General features: G+C 36.5%; 1 protein-coding gene across 2 annotated transcripts; it reads left to right on the top strand.

The window, feature by feature from the left end:
• The first annotated feature begins 974 nt into the window (after window positions 1-974).
• On the top strand, window positions 975-5,791 carry LOC122310644 (protein indeterminate-domain 4, chloroplastic-like). 2 transcript variants are annotated; one of them, XM_043124727.1, is made up of 4 exons: window positions 975-1,197; window positions 1,320-1,538; window positions 1,921-2,317; window positions 4,266-5,791. In XM_043124727.1, the coding sequence occupies exons 2-4, from the start codon at window positions 1,388-1,390 to the stop codon at window positions 5,470-5,472; spliced, it is 1,755 nt and encodes a 584-aa protein (XP_042980661.1). In that variant the 5' UTR covers window positions 975-1,197; window positions 1,320-1,387; the 3' UTR covers window positions 5,473-5,791. The 2 variants fall into 2 exon arrangements, with proteins under 2 accessions (XP_042980661.1, XP_042980662.1); XM_043124728.1 differs by having other exon boundaries at window positions 975-1,538.
• The last annotated feature ends 14,224 nt before the right edge of the window (window positions 5,792-20,015 follow it).

The following is a 20,015-nucleotide window of genomic DNA, read 5'->3' as shown; positions in this document are numbered from 1 at the left end:
AAAACGATAGGAAATAATGGCCACTTTAGTAACTTAAATTATATTTAAACTAGTCATTATAAGAATTAATGTTCGATCTGATGATGATCAGTACTAGTACTACTCGATACCACGTTAAATCATTCAAATGGATGCATTTAATTATTCAACATATTGGGTCCATGCATGCTTGTTGAGAGATAGCTTATCCAATACATACGTGATGAAACGTATACTACAACATAATTTCGAAAGAGAAATATTGTTTTAGATATAAAGAAATTTCACAAAAATAAATTTACAAATTGATATGTTGGCTTGATATGATATATTAGATTGTTAAATTATTTTTATCGTATCATATGAAGTTATGTGATCTATCGTATCATTAAGTTAAAATATTTGAATAATTTAATTATGTCGTTAAGTTAAAATTTTTATTAAATGAGAAATAATAGGTCTAAGTTTAATTTAAAGTACTTAATCAAAAGGGTTCTTATTGTAGCGTGAAGATTCGAATTTAATTTAAGAAGAATTTGAAGTTAGGAGATGGTGCATGGAAATTAAATCGTCAGTGTTTGGAGATCACGCTAGGAAGGGAGAGTGAGAAAAGATGAGAGAGGGTTGTCCTAATTGTAGCGTAAAGATTCGAATTTAGAGAAGGAAAGATGGTGAGAGTGACGCCTACAGCTCAGTGGCCCCAAGCCATCGCCGCATAACGACACCTTAGGCTGCGTGAGGACTGCATGAACTGTGATACCAACATCCACATAAATATATATATATATATATATATATTTATTTACTCTTTTAAAAAAAAAAAAAAAGAATAGTATCCCTAATAAAACGGAAAAGGGTGAGAAAAAAATATAATCAGCATCATCTCATGAGAGAGAGAGAGAGAGTGAGAGAGAGAGAGAGAGAGAGAGAGAGATGGGTATGCATATATATGGATGTGCATGCATATGTTGCATACATATATATATATATATACACACACACATCAATATATATATACAGTGAGAGGAACAATATTACAAGTACTGACCTTGTAAACAATTTTATCCTTTAAATAAACTGCAGCAAGTAAGAAGCACAAAGGTCTACAGATTGATTGTTTTCTTCTCTTTCATTTCCGGATTGTAGCTGTCCCCCTGAGACACTTTGTGCTTGGTTCTTTGTGGAAAGCTTAAGTTCGAGGGCCAGAACTCAGGGGGGGTAAAACTATCCTATCCTATCAATTTGAGTCTTTGAGATTTATACTTTTTTCCAAATCCTGAGAGCGGAAATGATAGCTGAAAATCTTTCTGGGTTCTGGTAATTTATTTTTATTCTTTCAGATTCACTTTGTCTATCTTGAAGAAAGGGCGCAAGAAAAGCAGCTAGCTGCACTTTTAGTTTCTAGAAGATGGCCGCCCCTTCCTCGTCCACATTGTATTTTGGCAAGAAAGAAGAAATTCAAAGCCAGACCCACCAGCAGCCTTCTTCTACAATCACTTCCTCAACCACTCCAACCGCAGCACCTCAAAAGAAAAGGAGAAACCAACCTGGAAATCCAAGCAAGTATCTGATCTTTAGATCTGTTAATAATTCTTGGTTAATTTTCCTCTCTTTGTAACTCATTAAATATGGATATGGAAACCCTAACTCTGAATTTTCAGCACAATTGAGGTTTCTCAATTAATAAGTATTTTTGGGCTTGGACAATGGTGGGTTTGATAATATATATATATGCATGTTCCTTCTAATTTCGTTTTTCCATTGAATTGTCTAAATAAGCTTTGAACTTTGCAAAATGGAATTGACAAAAGTCAGCAAGATTCAAAAGTTTGGTCCTCCCAGCTAGCTTATTATTATTATTATTATCTCTTAAAATCAATTTATATTCGAATTTTGCAATATTTTATTGTTTATTAATGAGCATTTTTTTTTCCATGACAGATCCAGATGCGGAGGTAGTAGCACTATCTCCCAAGACCCTAATGGCAACAAACAGGTTCATATGCGAGGTATGCAACAAAGGGTTCCAAAGGGAGCAAAATCTACAGCTCCACAGAAGAGGACACAACCTGCCTTGGAAGCTGAAGCAGAAGAGTAAAAAAGAACCTAAACGAAAGGTTTATCTGTGCCCCGAGCCCACATGCGTGCACCATGACCCCTCGAGGGCTCTCGGCGACCTCACAGGCATAAAAAAGCACTACTCTCGAAAGCATGGTGAGAAGAAGTGGAAGTGCGAGAAGTGTTCCAAGAGATATGCTGTGCAGTCAGATTGGAAAGCCCATTCGAAGACCTGTGGCACTAGAGAATACAGATGTGACTGTGGCACCCTCTTCTCAAGGTAATGATCTAATCTTATCCATGTAGCTTTGACACTAACATATGCAAGTTTTTATACAGAAATTGATTAATCTTTCATTGTAGGAATTGACATAGAGTACTAAAAGGTTATTCTGGGAGATGTGTAGGCTAGCTAGTACTGCTAGTTAGAGTGTACAGATGGGAGAAAAAAGTCTAGTTATTATTATTATTTGAAGTTAATTCTCATGACAGAGGAACTTGGCCTCAATTCTCAAAACTCTAGCGACAAGAATGAATTACAAAAGGAAGAAAACAAAAAGTTTTCAGGAATCTTTCTTTCAAACATCTCTCTCTCTCTCTCTGATCTCTCTCTTGCACAGTGTGTTTTAATTTGTGGAGGCTATGGCAGGAGGGGAGGGTACTACCTTCCACGTGAGAAATCTGTAAAACTGCCATGGTCTACGGGTTATTCAAAAGGGCAATGAAGGATTTTTGAGAAGAAAAAGGGCAAGGAAACTTCAACTTCAACTTCTTCCCTCGAAAAAACCGCCGTTCGTCCTTTTCTCGTTCACGTGTAGTAATACAATGTTAGAGAGCATATTGTTACTGGGTTTGTTTTCTTGTGAGTTGGATAAGTTATTGGCTTTGTTCTCTTCTAAGTTGGATAGGTGTATTCATGAGCGACGAGCTGTTTCATGATCAGGTACTTCTTCCCATGAAAGCTTTTCGTGTCATGGGGCCAAATTAGATTCTCTCCTGATCCCTCTCTCACGCAAAACATGAGTGCGTACTGGCCGGTTGTACAATTTTCCATTGGTGATGCAACCAATATTATTCCATCATTACAATCCTTTTCTCTTTTCCATGCAGCACTTTCCGGCATTTTTCTTTTAAATCTCATCTTTTTTATTGCTGATTTTCATTAAGAAATCTTTCTTTCAAGGAAAAATAGAGTACTGTACGTTCAAATGTTTTTCTGGTTTAATTCGTTTATTTTGTTTAGTTGTTTAGGAGGATCCAGTATTAATTGTTTTTTTTATTCAAAATGATCCTCTTAATTTTCATCGATATAAGAGCCGTTCTTCAGAGATTCCAAATGAGTTTTTGGTTTGGATCGTCAATACTTTATAATACTTTTCATGATCCCGTTAAAATTCTATAGGCCAGCATCTGGGTTTTTTTGTCTGAATTCTCGTTGCTGGGAAAGAACTGGATCACTACTTGCAATGTTTTACCACGTGCGTACACTTAATTAATTGCATTTTTTTAACTTTCGTGTCACAATCATTGATCATCATCCATATCTCATGAATACTGTTGCTATTGATCCGCCCCTAGCTAGAAATTAAGAAAGTTTCTTATTGCATGAATGAAGTCAAAACAAAATAATTCCTTGTTATGACTCCACCAGTATTTATGAAATGTTTTGATCATGAACTCTATTAATTTCATGTTTGTTAGAAGCTAGGAACCCATGCAACTTACTGGTTTTGATATGTGGTTTCTGCAAATGTTTATAATGTTTGTGCACAGCATTTAATTAGAAGCACTCCCTAATTTCTTGTCCACACAAGTCATTTAATTATAAGATTTCCATGATCAATTAGGTTAAATTTCCTACCACAAACTATATATCAATATTGGCCTTGAGATAGATCAGAATTATTTAAGTATGTTTCCGGGAATATATATTCCAAGGAAACAAGCACAAATTAACAGTACCGCATATATACATGATATATAAGAGCTAGGCCCCACTTAAATTACTGTTCTTTCTTGCTAGGCTTGCTTAAACGTACTCGTCGATCGGGACGAAAATAAAAAAGGCCTCCTCCCAGCTGTAATTTGGGTTTATTAATTTACTCTCAAAAAGTAACCTTTATATACACTTTATCATGTCAAATTCCACCCAGATATGCTGTTACAATCAATCAAAAGTTGTCTTTTATTGACTTTCTTTCCCCTATATTTTAATGTAACTGTTGCAGGCGAGACAGTTTCATCACTCACAGAGCCTTCTGTGATGCACTGGCTCAGGAGAGTGCAAGGCATCCAACCAGCTTAAACACCATGGGAAGTCATCATCTTTTCGGAAACAACCACATGAGCTTAGGCCTATCACAAGTGGGTTCCCAGAATCCCCCACTACACAATCCGAACCATCCATCTAGCAATATGTTACGGCTTGGCAGCTCCGGAGGTGCTGCTAAATTTGAGCACCTCATCTCTCCATCTTCTCCTTTTGGACAACCTCGGCAACCAATGCCTCCTTCATCTGCATTATTCAACATGCCTGATGCAAACCAAAGTTTTCCAAACAAACAATTGCATGGACTTATGCAGCTTCCTGACCTTCAAAACAGCAGTAACAATTCCCCCCAAGCTACCAATCTCTTTAACCTCGGCTTCTTTTCTAACAATAGCAGTTCCATGGGTGGTATCAATGGAGACCATGCAAATTTCTCATCTTCGGGCTTGTTAATGCAAGATCAGCTTAATAATGGCAATGGTGGCGGCGGCCACGGGACAGCTCTCTTCTCTAGTGGCAACATGGGTCATCATAATGGTGGGTCCTGTGTCTCTTCTCTCTACGGCAGTTCAATGCATCCTGACAACATTGACTCCCATATGTCCGCCACCGCATTGCTCCAAAAAGCTGCTCAAATTGGATCAACCTCCAGCAGCAATAATTCTTCTTTGTTAAGAAGTTTGGTTAGTTCTTCATCAAGTACTCCCACATATGACAAGCAAAATGCGTTGGCGAGTTTTGGCATCAACTTTGGCAGTGGTCATGGAGGAATAGATCATCAGAACCTAAGATCACACATGGAAAATGAAAGCCATCTTCAAGGATTAATGAATTCTCTTGCCAATGCGGGCTCTTCCATATTTGTCGGTGGTCAAGGGCAGGATAACAACTTCGGTGGATTCAATGGACATAGAAACACGAGTTTCAGCGGCGTGGGCGTGGACGAGGAGAAGCTGCACCAAAATCTGGCTCACGTGAGTTTCGGAGGGTCTGACAAATTAACTTTGGATTTTTTGGGTGTGGGAGGAATGGTAAGGAACTTGGGCGGCGGGTATTCGCAAACAGATCAACAGCAGCAACATGCGATGAATATGAGCTCTTTGGAACCCGGTTTAAATACAAATCATGCCGGAAGTCAACCATTTGGAAGCACAACACTGCAATGAGCGTGCATGTTTGAAGAAAGCAAATAAAACAATATGCATGCCCCAGTTTGGTTCGCACGTACGACGATGTTCCGATCCTCGAATTACATGTCGAGAAAAAGATCACTTTTTTTTTTTTTTTGTTTCTCTAGTCTTTTTGACCCTTATTAAGTTTCTATTGCTAAATGTCCATGCTTATTACTTAATTAATTTGTTTAGAATTGCCTTTTCTTTCTGGGTATAAACTGGTTAATTAGGTACAATTGCAATCTACGTACAATATTGTGATTTATGGTATAATATTAAAGTAATTAAAGTTCAGTTCCATGCCTTACAGACACCTTGAACGCGTACATCTTTCGCTCTCGGATAATAATTCGCATAAATCCAATCACTCAGAAATTTCAGGGAAATTTCAGAGACCTAATGTACAAATTTGTTTTTTATGTCCGCAAAACTTTCGAAATATATAACGTAAGCCATGTTGTGAAGAATGTCAAAAAATAAAAGGACACTGATCCATGATATATTCCTCCTCATCACTCTTTTGAGAATCTTCACATGCTGACTACATTCCAACAGAATCGACAAGAGGAAATTTTATTTCGTATTTGCTCGATTGCAATGTTCAATTAAATATATTTAATGTGACAGAGAGAGATGTTGATATATATATTTATTGGGTGGTCCAAAAAAAATAAAAATTCCAAATGCTATAAAGAACTCGGAGAGTTTTAATTATTCTCCTGTCTCTCTCTTGTCGATCCATGTGTGTATATGTTTATATATATATATATATATGTGAGTAGTACCACGTATAGCTATAGTTTTTATTCGCCTTATTTTACAAGTTTTTTTCTTTTTAATTCGAATTTCAAATTAAATTTTAAAATTTTCCCAATTTCGATACCCACGCGACGAAATTCGTCATCATGTATGATTATGTGTGTGAAATTACAAGTAAAAATAACATTAATACACACACGAAACTAATTAAGCTAATATATACTATCAACCAAATGATTGTTGAAAAAGAAAGAAAAATTTGATTATAAGTAATTTTACACACTAATACATGTATCCATTCAAAATGATTGGTCAGAAAGTTAGATTTTAATAAAAATGATGTCAATTTAAATTTTAAATATGAAGACAGCACTATATAGTAAATCTCAAAAGAGAATATAATTGATTGTTAAAAAATTAATTTTTTTTAATGTAATTTTTTTTTTAATTATATTTTAAATATTTATGCAGTGCTTCTATATTTCACAAATGTGTATATATATATATATATATATCATACACATGGGGGTAGCTAGCTTCAAAAGCTTTTTCTTTGGCCTTCTGATTAATCCCTCGACTCTTTGACTTATAGGTTCCGGCATTTTCTCTCGATAGCTCGATAGGAATGAGGCTTTACTATTACTCACAGTTTGTTTTATTTAATTATTATTGTTTTGAAGAATCTATCTTAACGGACTGATAGTTGTTGTCATATACTCTGCACCAACCAGAGTCTGCAGAAAAGCAGATAGCATTGCTTTTTATAGTAATTATTAGAAGCTCATGTGGCAATTTTTGTCGCGACTGCTGTCTTTTTTCCTTCCTTTAGGGAATCATCAGTCCGTGACAGTCAAATTATACATAGTTTTTGCTTTCAAGTTTCAACTATACCATGCATGCTGCTACATTCTTTCATTATTTCTTTTGGGTTTTATTTTTGTTAGGGGCTCATGATATTGAATTTCAGGATGTAACACATGAAATAAATAAATATATATATATATATATATGTGTGTGTGTGTGTGAGCGCGCGTGTGGGGATTTCAAATAAGAGTTTCATGGTAGAGTATATGTTTTAAATTATAATTTAAAAATCATCGGTACATCTCATTCGTACTTGACTAGGGCCTCAATTAAATAAGAAAAATAAATATATAAAATGAATTAATATACAATATTTATTGCTATCTGTATAAATATTTTGGATAGCATCAAATTAGTAATATATAAATGATATTGTAAGTGGGTAGTTTGATTTGAAAAGTTGTTTGAATTAATTATTTTTAAATTGTTTTTTGCGTTTTGGTAAAAGATGTTTTTGGCTTTTTTTTTTATATATTTTACTTAAATCTAGGAAAATGATAATTAGATGAAATTTTTGTTGGGATTTGTTTATGGTGCTACCTATAATAAAAAAGTTATTTGGATAGTGAGGTAAGATGAGATGAAATGTCTTTAAATAAAAGTTAAAAATTGAATAAATATTGTTAAAATATATATATTTTAATTTTATTATTTTTTTATGATTTGAAAAAGTTTAATATTTTATGATATTTTGTATGAAAATTTTAAAAAATTGTAATTATGAGATAAAATGGGTTAAGAATGTTTCTGAACGACCTAACTCTTTGGAATGAAGATGAAAACTTATTGTTATATATATATAGCCAAACACGTAGTGAAAGAAGGTTAAAACTTAAGGACTAAATAAATAGTTAGAAAAATTATCAACTTATTGTGAAGCCCAACCCCTGTGAAGCCAAAGTTTGAAAATGTATTATTTTTTTTTTTTTTAGTGAGGTGGAGCACAAATATGTAGATTAAGTGGGTTCTTTTTAGTGTGAGTAGAGGCAAGATTAGGGCCCAGCCCATGCGTGAGCCTATAAATTGATGAGAAAAGCCCAACCCTTCCCACTAAAATGGCACCATTTTGTGTAAAGGTGAGAAAACCCTAAAAACTTTCCTCTTCCTCCCTCTTTCTCCCTTGCACCGCACGCCCTCCCCGATCCCTTCTCCCCTTCTGAAAACCCACGTTTTCATCATCCATCCCCTTGCTATCGTCACCACCATCTACATCTCGCCTCCTCCCATCGTTGGTAAGCCCTCTCTCGCTATCTATTGATCTCGCTCTCCCTCCCTCCATTTTCTCTCCCTTTCTCGCACTATCTTCACTCTGTGTTGCTATTGTTCCCATAGCATAGAAGGCAAGATTAGGGCCTAGCCTGTGTGTGAGCCCATAAGTTGATGAGAAAAGCTAGCCCTCCCCACTAAAATGGCATTGTTTTGTGTAAGGGTGACAAAACCCTAAAAACTTTCCTCTTCCTCCATCATTCTCGCCTGCTCCACACCCCCTCCTCAATCACTTCTCCCCCTCTCCACACCCCCTCCCCAATCCCTTCTCCCCCTCTGCAAACCCAAGTTTCCATCGTCCATCCCCTTGCTGTATCCGCCACCGTCTACATCTCGCCTCCTCCCATCGTTGGTAAGCCCTCTCTCCCTATCTATTGATCTCGCTCTCCCTCTCGCCGATTTATCTCCCTTTCTCACACTATTTTCACTCTGTGTTGCTGAGTGTCGTATGCATGGCATGCGATGGGTGATGGGTAGTGACGATGAACAGCTACCATGGCAAAGGCTTCATGGGCTGACAGACGAAGAGAGGTGTGGGTTGGACGATAAGAAATGGTGGTGGTAGACAGAAAAGAAGGGCTGGTGCCCGGCGAACACGTGGCAATGATACCGACGACAACACACATTGGTTACAGTGGAGGGAGAGAGAGGAAGAAGAAAAGGGCAAAAGAAAGAAAATCTTAGGGTCGTGACCCAGAGGAGGGGGGGTCACGATGTTGGAAGAAGAATGAAGGAAAAAAAATCATAGGGTTTCATCACTAGGCCAAATGACATCGTATAGAGGGAGGGGTTGGGTCTTGTTTTCAGCTAATGGGCTCACTTACACGAGTTGGGCCCATCTCTCACACACCCACATACAAATCCTTTTAAACAACATGATAGGCTTCAACTTACTAAAGAAAACACATACAAACATGAAAAAACTTGGGCTTTCACATTGTTTATCTTTGTTCGCCTGCCTGCTTGAATACCCTTTAGTTTCCTTACCTTTTTCTTGCCCAATGTGACGTTTACCTCCATTTGCTTGTTATTCTTTTCTTGATCCTTTGCCTGCCCAGTTCCATGCTTGCTTAGGTCTCGCTTGCCTTGACCTCTCAATGAGGCCTTCCCTTGCTCTTGAGATGATGAATTCTTTCAAAAGGTATTTTCCTCACAAAATGTGACCATGAATTGCTTTTATATAAGCTTACAATCAAAGAATTTAAAATAAAATAAAACTATAAACACGAATCCAAATAAAACTTACAAGACAAATTCTTAGTACTACTCTAGATAAAGGCTAATCCATTAAAACAAAACTGCTAATGTAAAACAACTGAAAATAATATTTATATTGTCCAACTGTAACACCCCACACCTGGATGGGTAGGAGAATTACTAATTGTCATCTAAAATCATCTCCTAACAATACGATATAATTTTCAAAGGATCCATAAACATAAATTCATCTATTTTAACCAAACATATATACAATCCCCCATAAGGTTATCAATGAAATAATCCAACAAGAAAAATTAATAACTCCACAAATTCTCCATAATAATATGAATCTCCCAATAAATCAAATCAACATAAGGAAAATATCTTCTAGTAATTGTAGCACCCTTAGGTACTCAATAAACAATCCTTGCCCATGCTTCCTAATCTTGAGTCCCAGTTGAATCATCAAAATCATCTAAAAAATATTATGGAAATAATAGACGAGTTATCAACAATTCAGTAAGCAGAGAACATATACCAGTATGTAAACATGAGTCTTTTTATAGAGTTTAGAATGCAAAATAAAACATTTTAGTTTCAGAATACAGAACCAAAATATGTTCAAAATATTAGAGCGATAGTTCAAAATGTTTTTATTTCAAAAGTCCTTTGCCATAGAATAACTAAACATTATCGTCATATCATATTATATCATATCAAAACATAACAGAAGTCATGTTTAACTCCCATGGTAGGGTTGTGCTATCCCTGGTGGCCAAACTCAGTAGAGACATAAGTGAATTTTCCCCTTAATCATTCTTGGAGCTCTAAGTGTGCACACAAAAATTACCACATAGAAAACCATTTTATTTCTGAAGTGGGTGTACTCGTAGACAGAGAAGTTAATACCAACCCAAACAGATGCCACAGTCTTACACCCATGGTAAGGTTAGAATAGAGTAGAAAGAAAAAGCCAGATACATAATCAAAATATCATGCCAAAGGTTTTCATATGCCACATCACATCAAAACATAATACTAAACAAAATCCTATCATCTTTGCATAATTAGAACAGATTTAGGGTATCTTTACATAATCATGCAAAAATTTTCAGATTTCCTATTCGCTTTTTTTATACAATTGAAAATTGAATGACAAAATTTTGCTCATGCCTACACCAATTATAATAGAAAATACTTTTATTTTTTATATAGATTTTATGAGTAATGCAGAATAAATAACTCAAATTGTTTCAAATTTATTTTCAAAACAAAAAATTCATTTTTTTCACAAATCAAAGTTAGTCCATTTCCTCCTTATAGAAAGTCTAGTATAGGAACCCGACTTACTTGACTCTTCAACTTTTCTGAAAAATCCCCTCAACTGTCTTAAGTAAAATTGATCATTACCTAGAAATAATTAAATATACTATAAATTAATACAATTAAACTATCACATCTAAAATAAACAACACAACTAAATAGTTCTACGACAATAAATCTCCTAGTTCCAATTTTTCTAATCCAGTTACTACTCATCTCCAACCCACAAAATAACTTCCCAAACCTCGCCCATTAGAGACATTCACACTTATCCCTATTGTACCTAACATCCAATCACAATACAATCAACAAATTTTGTCCCAACACTTTGAACCACATCACAATTACCTATTTTATCTCAACATTTCACAGGGCATAACAGCCACATCACAAATACACATTTTATCCCAACATTTAATAGGGGCTCTCGACCACTACACAGATTCACAACTAGCGTTACAAATTAATCCCAACACTTCACATAATTATTTCGATCACAACCACAACACCCAATTCATAATTTCTCAAATTCCAACTACATCAACAAAAACATCCTCACAACAAAGATATAGAAAATTATACCACCAATTACAAGGCTGCAGTGTGGTGATTGATGGCATTGTGTGTGGGGTGGCAACAACTGAGAGAGGTGAAGTATGCGCATGAGCAGAGGCATTAGAGAATTTTACTGGCTTCAGCGAGAGAGATATGGTGACGATGTGGCTTGGCCAACATCGTGTGGCAGTCGACTGTGGCTTGTGTATGAACAAAAGATTTAACAATGAAAGGAACATTAATAAATAGAGGGTGAACTACAATTATGAGAGGGAAGACAAAGAGCTTACCAATGTTGAACTCAAGTGAGTGAAATCCACAATGGCGAAGCTACGGTTGGTGACGAAAAAATCAAAGGAAGTGGAGTGAAATGAAAATCGGGAAATAAAATGGTTAAGGAAATAGAGAACAAATTTGAGTGGAAAGGAGGTTTACTGGTTTGGCTTCACGGTTGGACGGTATGGAGATGGAGGCTACAATGCTGGAAGGTGATGGCACAATAAAAAAAAAAAAAAAATGAACAACTATGCCCAATTTGAGAGAGAGAGAGAGAGAGAGAGAGAGAGAGAGAGAGAGAGAGAGAGAGAGAGAGAGAGAGAGAGAGAGAGAGAGAGAGAGAGATGAAGTGAGGCTTATCAGCCGATGGAGTAGTGGTTGATAGCGTGGAGAGGGAAACCCATGATGGAATACTTACCGGCATGAAGGGGATTGTGTCACAACCCCTAGGAGATTTGCCCAGGACCACACCTCGGCACGACCCATGGAGGGTCAGGACAGTTACATGGCTAGTCTGCTTGCATGCCTTGGCTCAAATCATGACACGCAGCGGGCAAGCATGGAGGCTACTGACCACGCACAGACCATGCGTGCAAGCTTACGCGTGCCCTTGAGCGTGCGTGCCCCCACACCACCTAGCCAGGCCAGTGGCGTGCCCCCACAGGCACGCCATCCAGCTCATGGCTCCAGCTCGTGCCTTGCAGAGCATGTTAGTGGCATGTCTCGCGATGTGCCATCCAGCGCATGGCTCCAGCCCATGCCTTGCGGAGCAGGTCAGTGGCATGCCCACCAGGCATGCCGTCCAGTGCATGGCTCCAGCCCATGCCTTGCAGACTCAGCGCCCAGGCCACCAGCCTGGGCCATGCCGTGCACCATCATGGCTTACCTTCAGCAAGCCATGCCCATCATGTCGTGCACCACCATGGCTCACCTTCAGCAAGCCATGCCCACCATGCTGTGCACCACCATGACTCACCATCAGCTACCCATGCCGCACCACCCTGGCTCACCATCAGCCAGCCATGCCGCGCACCACCATGGCTCACCACCCAGCAAGCCATGACCGCACCACCTGACCACCGTGCACCACCTAGCCCACCATGGGCCATGCATGCCATGGCTAGCCTTGGTCCATAGCCATTATCTTGTTATTTATTTTATTTATTTAAATTGCTTTATTTATTTATTTTCTAGGAACCTATTGGGGGTTTCCAATTTGTTTTTCTTATAAATAGGACCTCCTTTATTTGCTTTAGTATCTTTTGGCAAAACTCCTAGAGGGAAGACTCTTGTTTGAGAGATCACAAACTGGTGCCTTTGCACTTAGGCTTTTTGGGTGCAATTCGTGAATCCCAATGAGAGAATCACACTTTACAATTCGTGAATAAGTGTCATTCAACTATCTTGTTCTTGCAACTTGGTGCAATTCGTGAATCCAAGTTGTGTTTATCAATCTATGAGGTTTATTCATTACTTGTGCAATCCGTGAATCAAGTATTGATTATCCTTTTTATGTGTTTGTTCATTCAAGTTCATTAGTATTTTGCTATTGTTCCTGAGTGTTCTTTATTTTGTTCATGCATGTTCATCATTGTTCTTGAGGTGTTCTTATTGAAGTTGGCTCATTCAATCCGTCCAAGCCCCAAAATCGCCCCACGCAACTGTTAGTCCACTTTCCATAGTGGTTTGCTCCATCTTTCATGCCTTAGCCGCCCACCCTAATTGCCAATCAAGGTTCCTATAATTTAGGAACCCTAGTTGACCCATTCCATACTCCATAACCAGCCATACACATCATCCATCATATCCCAAGATTTTAGAAGAGTCATCTCCAAGATTTGAGGGAAATCATCTTCCAAGATTTTAGGAAACTTCTTAAAATCTCTCCCCCATCAAATTTCGGCCAGCCCTAGCCATTCCCTCCATATCACTCATCTTTAATTCTAGCCACCCATCTTACTTTTTCCAAACCCTAAACACATCATCCAAACCCTAAGCCTATCTTTCAAGTGGCGCCTACACCATAGCACTCACTAGTGCCGTGCGCCCATCACCCTTGAACCACACCATCACTCTTCATCTTCCATCACTCCATACACCCATCTTAGCCTAAACACTTAACCCCACCATCCCCAAGTGGTCATATTGACCACCTTTGCACGTGAGCCAAACAAGAAAGGAATCAAGGTTCGGTCATCACAAAGCCACCATTGGCGTGAAGGACTTGGTGTTTTGGGTCTAGACCGAGGACCCCAACACTAATTGGTGCTTTCATTGAGAGGATTCTTGTTTGGTGATTTTGAGAAGTTTCTATTTCTCCAAGAGGTAAACAACGCGATAACTCAACCTTGTGAATTTGATTGGGAGGTCCACAGAGGACCTCGACATTGTTTACTTTCTTGTTGCTTGTGAATTGTTGAATTGAAGTTTGGGGGTTGAGGTAGAGGACGGAGTAGTGTTACTTGAAGGGGTCGGCCACCCTTGAAGGTGGAGGACCCGTGGTAGGACTTGTGCTTGTGCAAGAGGGGTTGCCCACCCACAAAGGTGGACAACTCAAGGTTGGACTTGTGAGCCCATCCTACCGCCCATTGAAGTGCAAGTTGCTGTCCAAGGCTACACCAACCAGAAAATTCAATTTGCAACACTAGTGTTGCCCAGATGACTAACACAAGAGGAGGCGTGAATTGAGTTGTATTAAAAAAAATAACAATTATAAATCAAATATATAATATAAAATATAAACAAAATATAAAATAACAATAAATATAAAGAGTAAGGGTAAGAGAGAAGCAAACTCAGTATGTTAACGAGGTTTGGCCTCACTGCCTACGTCCTCGCCTCAAACTACCCCTTGAGGATTCCCAAATTCACTATTCAACCTCCTTCAGGTGGAGATAGAAACCTATTACACCTTTGAACAACACCGTTATAAAGGATCCGTGTAGAACACCCTCTACACTTGCAATCACCTTACAAGTGGTGATTCAACTATTCCCCCGTATAGAATACTTTCTACATGCACAAGGGTTATACACACCATTTTTCTGATACAAAAGCTGATAGTGGGTAGGTTATCAGAAAACACTCCTCAATGAGTGAAATAAGAACAATACAGAGTAAACTATATCTCTCAAAATGAATAAGGATTAAGGCTCAATGCTTAGAGAAGAGAGAATGAAAGTTTTGAATGAATGTTGTATACTCTGGATGTTGTGAATGTGAAGCTCTCAAATGATCTATTTATAGGCATATGAGACTTCATATTCAAATTTAAAAAGATTCACATGTCAAAGACAACATCATTCACTTTTTCAAAAAATTCAAATAAAAGGTTCTTCTTTTTCAATTGTCAAAGACAACATCATTCACTTTTTTAAAAAATCAAACCTAATCTTTTACTTTTGGCATATGACAAAATGAGCACACTTTCCTTTTCAAAAAATTCAAACCTAATCTTTTACTTTTTGCATATGACAAAATGAGCACACTTTACTTTTCAAATTTTTCAAACAAAATCATCTACCTTTTGTATAAGTCCAAAAAAGTATCAATCACTTTTGAAAATATTCAAATAAAACATGCACATGTGAAAGATGACAATCAATCATCTTTAATATTTTCAAAATTCAACTCTTTAATCAAGGCATGCACATGTAAAAGATGACAATGAATCATCTTTCAAAATTTTCAAATTTAATTTTCAAAAATATTCATGCACATGTGGAAAATGTATTTTAATGCTTTATGATAAAATATTAATTTTGAGCATTAATCTTAATTTCAAATTTTAAGAGATTTACAATATTATTCTATGACTTTAATGTAAATTTGTTTCCTTCTTGCTCATGCTTGGTTCATTGATGTGTTTGATTCCATTGTGTGAACAACTTGAGATTGAAACTCCTTTATTCTTTGAATTCATTTGTTATCATCAAAATCCATGTGTAGATTTATAATCACATGAAACTTGAAACCTTGGCTTCAACAATCTCCCACTTTTTGATGATGACAAATATTTGGTAGAACTTGAAACCTGTATTAATACTTAAGCCCCCCTGAAAATATGCATTAGTTTTTCAAGCAAAAGTATAAATATAATTCCAAGCATAAATAACAAGTTTAGCAATTTAAATAATGTTAATGTTCTAGTCTAAAACTTCTCCCCCTTTTGGAATCATTAAAAAGGATCGGCAGCAAGTAAATGGACTGAAGAAAACGATGCGTTTAATAGTCACTGTAGATAGTTGAAAAAGGAGCCGTCCGTGACCCGATAAATGCTGCAAAATCTCGAGGCCTAACTCTATGAATTTAGTGCGGCTGGAGATTTAAACAATCGCCTGATGTTGTTGACAACCGTGATTGAAGGCTCTGAGTTGCTATAAAAAATGATCATTTTCATCTATCGGATGCCAAAAAAATAATCGCTTCTTGACCTGAGTTCTGTTTTTCCACAACAATAGAATGGCTGAGTAATTCTCTTCCATTAATGTTCCAGACTTGAATCAGGAACCATTGATGCATCAATCATCAATCTTCTCTCCTGAGGCCGTCAATACCATGATAGGAGCAGTGAACCGTTTTTCTAGTAAGGCTGATTCTGAGATTATTGCAGAATCAAGAATGCTCAGTAGTCAATATACTGCCTCTGTTACGATCATGTCTCGGAGGTTAATGGCGAGGGTGAGTGAGATTGATCATCTTAACATGCAAATATTTGAGTTACGACAGAAGCTTGCTAATAAGGATAGTGAGAATAAAAGGCTAAAATAAGAAAACCAAGAGTTGAAAAAATTTACAGATTGGTATGCTCATGATCTGCAACTACGAATAGAGGAGCTGGAACGAGAAAGGGTTCAGATAGAGGAGCTGGAAAGAGAAAGGGTTCAGATACAGCAGAGGTTCATCGTTTACTAGAAAAATAGGGACAATCTACTGTTAATCTCGCTGGCTTAGTAAGAAAACTTTTGACAATGTGTGTCCAGCATATCTTGTATTTCTTTTGACTAAATAAGATTTAAAGAGACAATAGTTTGTCTTATTCTTTATGTTATCTCTATAAAATCAGTCCTGAAGTTCATCCAATCCGCATCAAGTTTTCATCTCATCTCTATAACTCATCTGCATTCCTTCAGCATTCTCGTTTTAAGCCTTCTATTCTTTTCTCAATGGCTCATTCTTCTAACATTTCTCTAGATCCATCCATGAGGCATTCTGCATCTCAACCTCCTGTCCTTTCTGCAGCTGCCATTGGTGCCATGTTGCAGCAAGAAAATAATAATCTGACTAATAAGTCAGATTCTGATGCTATTTATGACTTGGTGAGTCTTGGGACTCGCTACTCTTCCTCTATTGTTGCCTTTTCTCAGCGGCTACAAGTCAAAAATCACGAAGTTGAAAAGCTCAAAGAACAAATTGTTGTATTTCAACGAATTGTTCAAGAGTCTCACACAAGGGAATGAATCATTCGGCAGAAGAATAAACAATTGAAATCTTTATTATATTCTTCATTTCGCTTGCCGGTTCCCATGGATAAGAATGACATGATATTGTATGAAGAGAATGAGCGTCTCAAACATGAGGCTAAGAATCTCAAGTTTATGTAAAAGTATTTAAAAAATCTATCTCTATTTTTATTGACTCTGGTCTATCTTTTAAGAAATATTCATAGCATGCATCATACCTATTTCTCTTCTGATCATACATAATCTATCTTGTGGGTAAAGGTTTTGTAAAAATATCTGCTAACTGATCGTGTGTGTTTGTGAACTCTAATATTATATCGCCTTTCTGTACATGATCTCGAAGAAAATGATACCTTATTTCAATATGCTTAGTTCTAGAATGTTGTATTGGGTTCTTTGAAAGATTTATAACACTTGTATTATCACATTTGATTGAAATGTGATTATACATGAGTTTAAAATCTTCAAGTTGTTGCTTCATGTAGAGAACTTGAGCACAACAACTACCCGTAGCAACATATTCTGCCTTAGCAGTAGATTGATAGTGCAACAGAATTTTATTTTTTACTAAACCAGGAAACTAGTGCATGACCTAAGAAATGACATGCTCCACTAGTGCTTTTTCGATCCATTTTACAGCCAGCATAATCTGCATCTGTGTAACTGATTAGATCAAAATATGTGTGCTTAGGGTACCATAATCCTAGGTTAATTGTACCACTAAGATATCTAAGAATGCGCTTAACTGCAATTAAATGTGATTTTTTTGGAGATGATTGAAAGCGTGCACATAAGCACACACTAAACATAATATCTGGTCTATTGGCTATTAAATATAATAAGCTACCAATCATACCTCGATATATCTTCGAGTCAACTGGCTTACCGGATTCATCTTTATCAAGTTTAGTTGATGGGCTCATTGGCGTTCCAATTTCCTTAGCATTTTCCATCCCAAACTTCTTCAGTAATTCCTTAATATATTTTAATTGATTGATGAATGTCCCACTTTTTGCTTGCTTAATTTGCAATCCAAGAAAGAATGTAAGTTCTCTCATCATGCTCATCTCAAATTCTTCACCTTGTGAAAGTTCTCTCAAAATTTGTTCTACTGGATGATCTTTCACAAATTTTCACTGTTTGGTTGCATCTTGTATTAAATTTTGATGATCTTTCCTGATGGCTTCATGTTGAACTTCCTCTATTGTTTTCTCTTTGTTGAGATTGAGACTTTCCATATTATTTATACCTCCTGTTTCTTCATTAATAGATTTCTTGGAGAGTGAAGAATTAGATTCATCAAATACTACATGCATAGATTCTTGTACAGTCAAAGTCTTTTTATTGAATACTCTATAAGCTTTACTATTAGTAGAATACCCGAGAAAGATATTTTCATCAGATTTTGCATCAAATTTGCCTAAATTATCCCTTTCATTCAAAATAAAACATTTGCATCCAAATACATGAAAGTAACCAATGTTGGGCTTTCTCTAATTCCAAAGCTCATAGAGGGTTTTATCTAACTTAAACCTTAACATAATTCTATTTATAACATAACATGCAGTATTTACCGCTTCGGCCAAAAAATAACTAGGCAAGTTATTCTCATTGAGCATTGTTCTTGCCATCTCTTGAAGAGATCTATTTTTCCTCTCTACTATCCCATTTTGTTGAGGAGTTCGAGGAGCAGAAAAATTATGCACAAAACCGTTTTCATCACAAAATGTTTCAATATTTTTATTAACAAACTCTTTTTCCCTATCACTTCGGATACTTGAAATAGTATAGCTCTTTTCATTTTGAATTCTCTTGCATAACTTGGTAAAGATATTATGTGCCTCATCTTTATGAGCAAGAAAGATGACCCAAGTATATCTAGAGAAATCATCAACAATAACATATGCATAATATTTTCCTCCTAGACTTGCAACTCTATTTGGTCCAAAAAGATCCATGTGTATCAGTTGCAATGGTCTAGTAGTGGAAATATGTTTCTTAGTTTTAAAAGAAGTTTTTGTTTGTTTACCAAATTGACATGCATCACAAATTTTGTCTTTAAGAAAATATGTTTTTGGTAAACCTCTCACAAGATCATTTTTTGAAAGTTTGGAAATAAGTTCCATGTTGGCATGACCTAGTCTTCTATGCCATAGCCAACTAGTTTCAATTTGAACTGAAAAGCAAATAGCATCTTGTGAGGTAATTTCTTCAAAATCGATTGTATAAACATTATTGTTTCTAAAAGTAATAAAATAAATATTACAATCATGATCATTCAAGATAATGCATTTATCCATTTTGAAAGTAACTGTAAATCCTTTATCACATAATTGACTTATGCTCAAAAGATTATGTTTTAAACCTTCAACAAGTAGGACATCTTCAATTATGAGAGAAGATTCATTACCAATTTTACCTATTCCCACGATCTTCCCTTTCGAGTTGTCTCCAAATATCACGTGTCCTTCTTCTTTAGATCTAAGATCAAAGAACTTAGTCTTGTCTCCCGTCATGTGTCTTGAACATCCACTATCTAAAAACCATTTGTTTTTGCTTGTGAAAGACTTCATGCATACCTATAAAAACAATTAAAATAATTTTTCTTGGTACCCAAGTTCTTTGGGTCCTTTATTTATTAGTATTAGAAGAAACAAGATTTTTAGGTACCCATATGGTCCTAATAGTCATTGTATGATTTCTTCTAATAGGACAAGTATGATAATTATGACCATTTCTATTACAAAAATTGCAAATAGCATGTGACATATATGAAAAACTTGAATGATTATAATAATATCCTTTTTTGACAAAATTATTTTTATGAAAAGA

This window comes from Carya illinoinensis, chromosome 5 (assembly GCF_018687715.1).
Source record: "Carya illinoinensis cultivar Pawnee chromosome 5, C.illinoinensisPawnee_v1, whole genome shotgun sequence".
Lineage (NCBI taxonomy): Eukaryota > Viridiplantae > Streptophyta > Magnoliopsida > Fagales > Juglandaceae > Carya > Carya illinoinensis.
This window is presented reverse-complemented; position numbering and strand designations above follow the sequence as displayed.

Coding starts and splice junctions, on each gene's coding strand:
- LOC122310644 (XM_043124727.1), top strand. CDS start 1,388: ATGGCCGCCCCTTCCTCGTCCACATTGTATTTTGGCAAGAAAGAAGAA. Junction 1,539..1,920: donor AAACCAACCTGGAAATCCAA/GCAAGTATCTGA, acceptor TTTCCATGACAG/ATCCAGATGCGGAGGTAGTA. Junction 2,318..4,265: donor TGTGGCACCCTCTTCTCAAG/GTAATGATCTAA, acceptor TAACTGTTGCAG/GCGAGACAGTTTCATCACTC.